This window comes from Cyprinus carpio, chromosome B17 (assembly GCF_018340385.1).
Source record: "Cyprinus carpio isolate SPL01 chromosome B17, ASM1834038v1, whole genome shotgun sequence".
NCBI lineage: Eukaryota > Metazoa > Chordata > Actinopteri > Cypriniformes > Cyprinidae > Cyprinus > Cyprinus carpio.
In genome coordinates, this window is record NC_056613.1 from 12,213,575 (window position 1) to 12,224,008 (window position 10,434).

General features: G+C 36.1%; 2 protein-coding genes across 6 annotated transcripts in view; one reads left to right on the forward strand and one right to left on the reverse strand.

The window, feature by feature from the left end:
- Positions 1–4,649, reverse strand: part of LOC109092574 (WD repeat containing planar cell polarity effector) — a 59,311-nt gene extending 54,662 nt beyond the window's left edge. For 2 of the 4 annotated variants that reach the window (XM_042742265.1, XM_042742266.1), the window contains exons 1-2: positions 4,541–4,649; positions 4,313–4,379 (exon numbers count right to left, since the gene is read on the reverse strand). The gene's annotated coding sequence lies outside the window, so the exon portion shown is untranslated. Of the gene's footprint in view, positions 1–4,312 lie in introns of all 4 variants that reach the window. The other 2 variants (XM_042742263.1, XM_042742264.1) reach the window with 1 other exon arrangement.
- A 601-nt stretch (positions 4,650–5,250) lies between these two features.
- Positions 5,251–9,810, forward strand: LOC109108490 (malate dehydrogenase, cytoplasmic-like). Of its 2 annotated transcripts, XM_042742269.1 has the most exons (10): positions 5,251–5,403; positions 6,026–6,124; positions 6,316–6,412; positions 7,040–7,215; positions 7,299–7,421; positions 7,527–7,703; positions 7,947–8,060; positions 8,925–9,014; positions 9,169–9,333; positions 9,577–9,810. In XM_042742269.1, exons 1-9 carry the CDS (start codon positions 5,401–5,403, stop codon positions 9,289–9,291), a joined length of 1,002 nt encoding a protein of 333 aa, XP_042598203.1. In that variant the 5' UTR covers positions 5,251–5,400; the 3' UTR covers positions 9,292–9,333; positions 9,577–9,810. The 2 variants fall into 2 exon arrangements, with proteins under 2 accessions (XP_042598203.1, XP_042598202.1); XM_042742268.1 differs by having other exon boundaries at positions 9,169–9,810.
- Positions 9,811–10,434: the final 624 nt, after the last annotated feature.

Below are 10,434 nucleotides of genomic sequence, written 5' to 3' on the forward strand. Positions count from 1 at the left end.
ATTGTATTATATTTGATCTAATTGTATTTTACATTATTGTTGCGTAAACAACATGTACCCTTATGCTAGGGAAAAGGCCCATTATGTGTGCTGTCAAATTAAGTTAACATCAATATCTCAGCACTTTGATTTCAAAATGGATTTTATGGCGTGTTTATGAGACACTGAAGAGGAAAGGTGGGGTGATTGACAGCTGGAGAGCGGGCTGCTTTATAAGCAGGTGAAGTGTGTGCTTTCACTTTGATCAGTGTGTGTGTGTGTGTGTGTGTGTGTGTGTGTGTGTGTGTGTGTGTGGCTGCCAGGCATGGGAAAGTTTGAGGCTGACAGAGTGTGTAGTTGACAGGCATGGGGAAGTCTGGGGTTGAAAAAGCATTCTTGAGTAAATACTCCTGAGGGCTTTGTTGTTTGAAGCTAAATCAAAGAGCACTTAGAATGATCACGAGCCAGGAGAACCCAGCTGTACATTTGTAAAACAATGTGAGGACTTGAAATACGCCTGTCTTTAAAACCCCTGAAGGAGGAGAAGCTAAATAACGCTCACTCAATTACTTCCAGTCAGGTTTCAAGGGCCTGGAACTAAATGTAGTGCTTTCAAAAGTCCAAACAAGCGCAGGTTAAAAATGAGAGCAATTAAATTGAAACCATTCATTGATTTGTGGAATATAAAGTTTCAAACTCTTTAAGGTGATTCTTGTATATTGTTTGCTTGCATTTATGTTTGTTATAGGAATTACGCTACAAAACTAGTGCTACACTGGCACCTAATGTTCATAAAACAGTACTGCAGTTCAAACTCAAAAATCATGCCAAGAAATAAACTCATGAGAATGCAAGCAAAATATCTAATGGATGGACATCACAGTTCTCACGTAACCCCATTGAGACATGGCATATTATCAAGATGGATTTTGCTTACAGACAATGGAAAAGAGATAACAGTCGTCTGGTAAAAGATTTTGGGGAGTCAGTACCAGATCACCAACAAATACAACCGCCTTTGAATAAAGCAGATCATTGTGATATAGAGATCATAAAAAGATTAAGAAATCACAAAAATAAGGGTATGTGAATCTTAATCCAATCAACATGGATTACAAAACGTCCATGTACACATAAGACTTGGCACTTTCATACTGCTATAGTGCCAGTTCTGTCATTTCTATGGGTGAATACCAGTGGTTTCAGTTAAAAACAAAACAAAAACACCGACAACTATGGAGCGTTGATGCTATAATACAATGGATTTACATGCCATGACCTTGCTGAAACCAAAGAGTAAAAATGCCATTGCACTGAAACGGAAAAAATGCTACAGTACAGATATTAAAAAATGGGGCCAAAAATACTCCATTGTTCTCTTTCATGTTTTATGTACACTACCATTCAAAGTTTTAATTATAATTTTTTAAAACATATATCCTATGCTCACCAAGGCTGCATGTATTTGATTAAAAATGCAGTAAAAACAGCAAAATTGTGAAACATTAATACAATTTAAAATAAGTATTTTGTATCTTAATATATTTTAAAATATAATTTATTACTGTAATAGCGAAGCTGAATTTTCAGCAGACATTATTGTCACACTTCTTAGTATCAGTGCTGAAAGTTAATATTTTTGTGGAAATTCTTTGATGAACAGAAAGTTCAAACAAAACAGCATTTATTTGAAATTTCAATTTAATGTATCCATCCTGAATAAATGTATTAATTGCTTTCAGAAAAAAATCTGACCCCAAAACTTTTAGATAGTAGTGTACTTTTTTTATATATTTCAGAATATTCAGATATTGGCTCGGGTATGCACAGTATATATAAACGTAATGCCTTAAGAATTAAATCGTCAAATATATCTCACTTCACTGTCCAAAATGTTATGTAGTTGGTCTAACCTCAGGTTATATTACTCTCATCCAAACCCACAATATTTTCCTCCTTCACCCTCTTCTTAGCTCTCTCAGGCACTTAAATTATAACATCCCACAGTGCATCTCTTTATTCAGAGGCATAGTTTGATGAGGTCACAGAGTGCAGATGTTCTCAAATCCCTCACAGGTATTGTTTTGATTTTCCCTCTCTGCACAGAGCATGAATATCCTTGTGTCACCAGGTACAGCGTGTGCTTTAAACACAATAACAAACATTCCCACTGACATGATGTGAACAATGCAAGTTCACAAAATCTGTGAAAAACAGCACTTTTTTTTAAAAAAAAAAAAGGGGGGGAGAACAGTGCAGAAACCATCTAAAGTCACTAGAGCATGAGTTGATAGAGGTGCACTGAATCAGGGACAACATCTGAAACATGACAGCTGAGATAATATCACTTTTTAATCCACAAAGAGATGTCTGAAATCAGTCAGCTTATTATTTATCTGAACTAAGAGTACTGAATAACCTTTTGCTCAACGAGTCTTAATGGTTGAGAAATGAATAAACAAAAAACATCTCACAAATGCTTGATATTAGTGCTTCATACGAATAAAAATTCACTGCTATTTATGGGGTGCAAAACAAATATATAGGCAATTAATCAGACTAAATATTGCTTCATCTGTTATTAATCATTTAATTTGACTGATTACGGTTTAATTTTCAGTCTGACATGGAGAGAGTTGTCTGAATTGGGGGCCTGTTGAAGCAGGTCTGGATTATTCTAGAATTTCAGTCTTCACAGTCTGCAATCTGATACTGCACTATTAAAATATTTCAAAACTGTATTTACTGGTTTGACAATCCTGTCATGGTTAAGAGCAAAGGTTATGTGATTTAAAGGTTAAATATGTTTTCCAAAGTGGTCTGATATATAAATAGCAAAAGGTTACAATAGTTTGTTTAAAAAAGTCCATATCATGCATAAAATCACTTAAAACTGTTATGAACCTAAGGTAAATCCATCAAGTCTATAATACACTTTAAAATATTTAATTAATACAATTTTTAATATTTGCATTTAATTGCATATAATTTATTAATGTCAACACATAAACAATCTGATTTAAATTAATTCTTGATGACAATTATTTCATTATATTTTATTCAACATCAGTACTACAATCTTTTAAATCGGGATAATGTAAAATGATTAAATCAAGTTAAATTAAAACATTCTTACTTCAGTATCCGACTAAATTTATTTCAGAATAAAAATATGCATTGTGTAGGTATAGCACACTTCACTTTTTACAGAAAACTGAAGCTGTTATTGAACACCAGTCTCACGATACAGTGTGAATGAAAGAGCCTGAGGGAGAGAGAAAGAGAAAATAAGAATGACAGGGAGGCTCAGACATTTTTAAGAATATCTAATATTCTATTATGATACTCTATTCCAAAATAATTGATTGGCAAAAACTATATGCAGCAATCTGACTGCAATTGTTAAACAGAATTAAAAAGCACCCATAGACTGAAAGCTTGCCATCTCCTCTCTGTGTTTTGGAGAAGAGTGTTTGGTGTTGTTCTCTGTGTGGACATCTCATAAGGAAGCAACATTATCCTCAGCTCCTTTGTCAGGCGGTTTGTAATGAGCCTGTAATGAGCTCATGTAAAATGCAGCAGAGAGATCATCTATCTGACTCAAAGCAGGGGTCCCTACAGCACTGAACTGATACGGAGGCCCTATATCACCCTCTCAACATAGGAGACAGCAAATACATCTATCATAACAAGATATACTGTGTGTTAATCAAATAGCTACTCTTGGCTGTATTTTCTAAGCTTGCATATACATTTTATATATGTTACACTAAACTTTGAATAAACTGACAATTCTCCTAACTGACTGAAAATATTTTTCAGAATGGGGAAATATGGTATCATGAGTTTGTATAAAGAGGGGATATAAGATTTAACCTAGTTTTGATAGTTTCTGACTGTAACTTTCATTCACTATTTAATTTATATCACTGTCCTTGTTAGGCTCAAACTAACAAATGTTAATTACTTGTGTTATCTAGAATACGACAATTAATAATAGGTCTGTGGTCCATCTAATGGCACAGAACACATGTCCACTAATAGGAATACTAATAATTTCTACACTCTCGTGAAATCGTCTTTACTCAAGCCGACAACAGTGAACCCTATCCGGTGAGCTGAACCAGTCCGAGGGGGTGGAAGTCCGCGGAATTCCGAAACATCTTTTTCGGGTGATAAAAGAAAATACTAACGTTACTTAACCACCCATTGGTTAGCGCTGTACAACGGCTAAAACAAATACATTTAATTTATCATACACATGTTTGATTCACCAATCTGAAATACTCCAGTGCACAGGATACTCTGTCTCTCGCATCATTCATGGACTTACCGGTTAACTGTTAGTTCACAAATAATCTGTTGATCTCCAGAAGACTGGATTGATGCCGCAGGTGCTGCTGTCAATGTTTGTTGCCAGATGAATACAAATGAATAACTTATAACTTCAGAAAAACACAAGCATCAATAAAACTGTCGCAGTTAAACGCGATCTCTTTCACTTATGTAACTTTTAAACATTACACACGATATGTTTTAGGGATTGTTAGCTGTTGCTAACCATTGACATGTTCATGATTTCAAGAGTGTCCAAGCAACGGACGCAACTCTCCATCATTCACTTTTCTCCCGCGTTGTTTTCCAAACATTACGGTACTCTAATATCTTCCGGGTTGTTCCTTTAGTCGGGATCAGGATTGAGATCCCATTTACATGAGTTCCGAAACCCGATCGATTTTTTAACATATTACATTGTCTTTACGAGGAATGTTGTGATTATTTTGAATTAATACTGTCCAGATTGAACTTACACAAATGTTTAAACTAAGAAATCTTAAACAATTTTTGCAGTTATTTCGCATAAACTGCTTTACTATATTTTTGTTTGCAAATTATATTTATCACGCACAATAACCTTCAAATTAATAAACCTTTCAAATTAAATACCCTATTGAATCGTTTTTGAGAGTCGGGGATAACAAAGGTATAAATAATCAATTTTTATAAAAGTTATAAAAGGCTATAAATAAAACATTGTGAAATATGTAGTATTAAATAAAAGTGCAAAAGCTAATTGAATGCATTTTTGTATTGTTTATTTTAAATGCAAAATATAAGTTGAACCAATGTTTCAATGAACTGTTCCAAAGAACCGATTCGCTGAAATAAGTCGGACGTCCCATACACGACTCATGGAAGAGGGATCTTTTAGTGTGTGATTTATTGTAGTGACTTGTAGGAACTGTAGTTTTTATTTCAACAAAGTGAACCCCTGTAACGCCACTAAAAACTACATTTCCCAGAAGACACTTGAAACGCAGGTGCCCCAGCAACTTGTTGCCTCGTGAGGAAAATAGGGGTGACCTCCGCGATCACCCGAGTAGTGGGAGAGCAGCTGTCATTCTGAAAAACCAGCTGAACATGGTAAGAAAAATTACTGTTCAGACTTACATTGATATGAAAATACGTTTTACTGTCAAAATATGCCAGTGTAATTGCGAAGTGACCCAAGGCATTGAAAATCAGTGTCGAAGTTTAATTAGATTTTAAGAATTACAGCAGAACTTATCTTTTGCTGAACTGTTACATGCAAGTACCAAGACTAGCATAGTGATGATTAAAACACCTGTTGGAATAAAACAGTCAAGCATTTACTGTATGTTTGCATGTGATATTTCTTATATCAAACTGTTGGTGTATTAATCCTCTATTCTGTGTAAAACAAAAAATAATGGGTTAGACTATTCTGAATATAATACAGGTAAGTTACATTCATTTGCAACAAACGAACATTTCTGCAGAAGTGCCAAGTGGTGAAAATGAGTTCAATGAAGAAATGTATAAATGTCTTCTGGTTTAAAAATATCCCACACAGCAGGTCATTCTGAGGTCTGGCAGAGTTTGCCAGGACTATTTATACTGTATGTTCTAACGTGGTGAACCTCCTGAGCGTGTCTGTCCTGAGTGGTTGTTGTAAAATGACTTTTATATTCTGTGCTAACTTATATCTATTGTTTATAATTCTATCTCTCCTGTTTTGCTGTAGGCTGAGCCTATTAGGGTCCTGGTGACCGGCGCCGCAGGGCAGATCGCATACTCTCTGCTTTACAGCATTGCAAAGGGAGATGTCTTCGGTAAAGATCAGGTAGGGGCAGGATTTGGCTTACGCAATGTCCCGTCACATCCAATAAAGTCTGTTGTATCATTTAGCATGCTGTTTAGCTAATTCCAGGAAAAGGCACCATATATGTCTTCAATAGACAGCTGATGAGATTATTGCAAAACCAAAACCATATTATGTCATGCACTAATGTTTACTTTCCTTCTCACTTTCAGCCTCTCGTTTTGCTGCTGTTGGACATCACTCCCATGTTGCCTGTTCTGGAGGGTGTTGTTATGGAGATGCAGGACTGCGCTCTCCCACTTCTGAGAGGTACACACACACACACACACACACATACATACATACAGAATGGAGTGCCATGAGGCCCTGTATCCTGTGGGCTTTGTGCCAGCCATGCAGTCTTAAAGGCCTGTGTTTTCACTGCACAAATGACAAGAGCACAGAGCAATCTGATTGGCTGCCTGTATGATCCCCAGCTGAAAGGGCAGCTAAACTTAGGATTGTAGTTCCCATCCCAGGATGATGTGGGAAGGTTGACAGTATGTGACCTGTCAAGAGCAACCAAAAATTCAGGAGGCCCAAACTGGATGGATAAACAAAAGCAAGCCACTGTATATATATGTATGTATGTATGTATGACGTTAGGAATTAGGAAATAGTGACAGGATTGTGTAGGATTAATGTGCTATTAAAATATCTAATATATTTAAAGACTGTTAAAAACATTCAACCAATCAATCAAATACTATGATGATTTCATAATACAATGTATTGTAATATGTCCTAATATATTAAAAACAGTCAACCAGTCTTTCACATTACCCAGGTTCTTTATTTTCTGAGTTTCTCTGTGTGTTGTCTTGTGACTCCCTGATGTTGCTGGTGTTGTTTACCCTCCATCTATTTTAATGCCACTGTCTGTGCCTTTTGTTGTAGAGGTCATCCCCACTGATAAAGAGGATGTTGCATTTAAGGATTTGGATGCTGCCATCCTGGTGGGATCCATGCCAAGAAGAGAGGGCATGGAGAGAAAGGACCTACTCAAGGCTAACGTTGCCATCTTTAAGTCCCAGGGGGAGGCGCTTGACAAGCATGCAAAGAAAACAGTCAAGGTGAATAACAATGACCTTGACCTAAATAAGAGCAAATATAATAAAGTGAAGCTCATTTAAAGGCGATGTGTTTTAATATGCAGGTTCTAGTTGTTGGTAACCCAGCCAACACTAACTGTCTGATTGCGGCCAAATCCGCCCCATCCATCCCCAAAGAGAATTTCTCCTGTCTGACACGACTGGATCACAACAGGGCTTGCTTTCAGGTAAAACAGCCCTTTGCTGGATGGCCCACCAATACAAAGAGGTGAAATACTTCAATTTATGCCTAATTTTTCACACTAACTTGTACCACACAATTTGTCCTCTAGGTGGCAATGCGTTGTGGCATTTCAGCAAACGTTGTGAAGAATATGATCATCTGGGGAAATCATTCATCTACGCAGTACCCTGACGTCCACCACTGCAAGGTGAATGTGCAGGGGAAGAACGTGCCTGCCTTTGATGCAGTGAAGGACGATGCCTGGCTAAAAGGAGATTTCATTTCTGTAAGTGCTGTCTGCTGTGGCTTCCTCTTCCTGTAGAGGTCACTGTTGGCCTAGTTACTATTCCACAATTACTGTGTAAGAAAGAGCATCATGTTATCAGCATTCATGTGTATGACATTGAGTAACAAGACAGTTGGGTCTGTTGTAGCAACATTTTTAATATACTTTGCATATGACTTCTGATTGGAGTGATATGATCAAAATCTTTCTGTGGTTATTCCACTCTTCCTCTCTGTTTCTCAGACAGTGCAGCAGCGTGGTGCTGCAGTCATTAAAGCCAGGAAGCTCTCCAGTGCTATGTCAGCCGCCAAGGCCATCTGTGACCACATGAGAGACATCTGGACAGGCACTGCCGAGGTCAACTTTTTAGGGGTTTTTCACACATTGGTTTTGAGACCAATATTGCATCTCTGTATTGGTTAAAATATGCATTGTTTTCTCTGTAGATCAGTGGTTCTCAACCTTTTTGACTCAAAGGCCTGCCACTGTCCAACACAATATAAGATATTTTTCTTTTTCTGCCATAGTCATTACAGTTGCTTATTTTCAAACAGTTTTTAAGAATGTAAAAACAAAGTATTGCTATATTGAATTTAAAATTTTAAGTTTTAAGAACTATATGTTCTTCAGTAAAATCAATAGTTATTGATGGGAAAAAAAGATGATTTAGGTTTATGTCTTAAATTTGTATTTTAGCATCATAATTTAGAGTTACAATTTTTATATACTGTATCAACAATAATTTATGAATTTTTAATTTATTAAATTTAACATATAAGTCATTTATTGACTGAGTCATTTACAGAACTACTTCTGTAGATATTTAAATGCATCTGGTGTGGAGGATTTCCACTTTTTTCGTAAATTTTGTACATACCAGTCATTTTTGACAAACAGAGGCTCAAAATCAAATAATAAACAGGGGAGACCCAAGGGGGGAAAAGTCCTAAATTTGTAAAACAGTCTGCCTTTTAAAATGTGATGCCACTCATTGAACTAAAAAGCCAAGCAATATTAAATAGAAACGCACAATGATATCCTACACAAACAAGTAATTTTATGTGCAATATGATGATTGCATAATATAATGGTGTCTAATGAATGCTGCAAGTGTTCTCTACTTATTCTGAGATTAGGCAACAGCTTTATTTGGACTAATGCTGTACAGATGTATGAAGAACTGCTGATTTGATCTGTACTGCTTATGTGTTTGTTTTATAGGGTGAGTTCATCTCTATGGGTGTCTATTCCACTGGAAACCCTTATGGAGTACCTGAGGACCTCATTTACTCATTCCCTGTTTCAATCAAGGTTTGTTATTAAAAATTCCCCAAATCTATGCCTGATATCTTTTCCTAACACTCAGAGTGCTGAGATGAAATTCATATTTACATCTCTTTATCAAGCTCAACTAGAGAATGCTGGATTTAAGCCCCCATTCCAAGATATTTCTCTTTTATTTCAGGATAAGACCTGGAAGATTGTTGAAGGCCTGGCCATCAATGACTTCTCAAGAGCAAAGATGGACGCAACAGCAGCTGAATTGGTAGAGGAAAGAGACACCGCTGTCTCTTTCCTGGGTGTGTGACTCGAAACCCACTCTAAGATGCCTAGAAAACTCCAGAAGCACGTTTGTAAAACACTCCTGAAAATCTTTTTTCTTTCCATGAAACTGTTACACAAATACTAGAACTGTATGTACTTGAATTTCCCATACTTGTTCAGCTGGATTTTGTCTCATAATTCAGAATTGGAATCTAGTCCAGCTGTTTAACAGGGACTTTGGTTGTTTCCTTTCTTGTTTTTGGTCTTCCACCAGAGCTTTCATGTAAAGAGAAAAAGTAGTCTAAAACAAGATTTTAATTATTTCTAGACTGCCCTTTCCAATCCAGAACTGCATAAAAGAGGGCCAAAGCCTGGAAAGAACAAAGCCTGGAAGAGTACATGGATTAGGTCTTTCTGTGTCATTATGTCATTGGTCCAGACTGAAATTTCAGCTGTTACATATAGGAATGTTTCTTGTTTTAATTAAATTCCTTTGGCAGTGTGGTTACTGTAACAGATGTTTACATGTAGAATCCCGCAATAAAACCCAGACATTAAAATACATTCTTGCACTTTTTATTATGATACATTATTTTTGTATATTAACAGTACTTTTGCACACTCTGGTCTACAATGAATAATGGCCAAAATTGTCTATTACAGTCAACTCATTGACTTATGTAGTGTTTAGAGTCAGGATCATTTTTACTTAGAAATATTAGAAATACTGAATATTGTACATATCTTGCAACACATTACATGTGTTATACGAAAGGAGTGCTGATCGTTCTGTCCTGCAAGGTCATTGGTGTGAGGTTGCAGACGTGGCCTTGCCGTCTGTGTTGCCAAATCTCGAAACAATAAAAACAAGCCCAAAATTCTTAAATAATGTCTTAATATATATCTACAAAATATTTCGCGTGTTTTACTAGACAACTGTCCCTTTAATTTTAATAAATACCGAAAATATTTAATAATGACTTAGTTTTAGATGATGGTTAATAGGTAGGTGTGTTTGATGCTGTTTTTGATAGACAATGGTTTACTGGGTTATGTAATTGTACTACGAATAATTGTATAAGAAGTCCCAAATTTAGCGAGTGTATTCTAAAAATAAGCTAACAAATCGCCACCAAGCAAAAAAAGCTTTTATTTATAAGTGATTTAATTTAATGGAAATCCACAA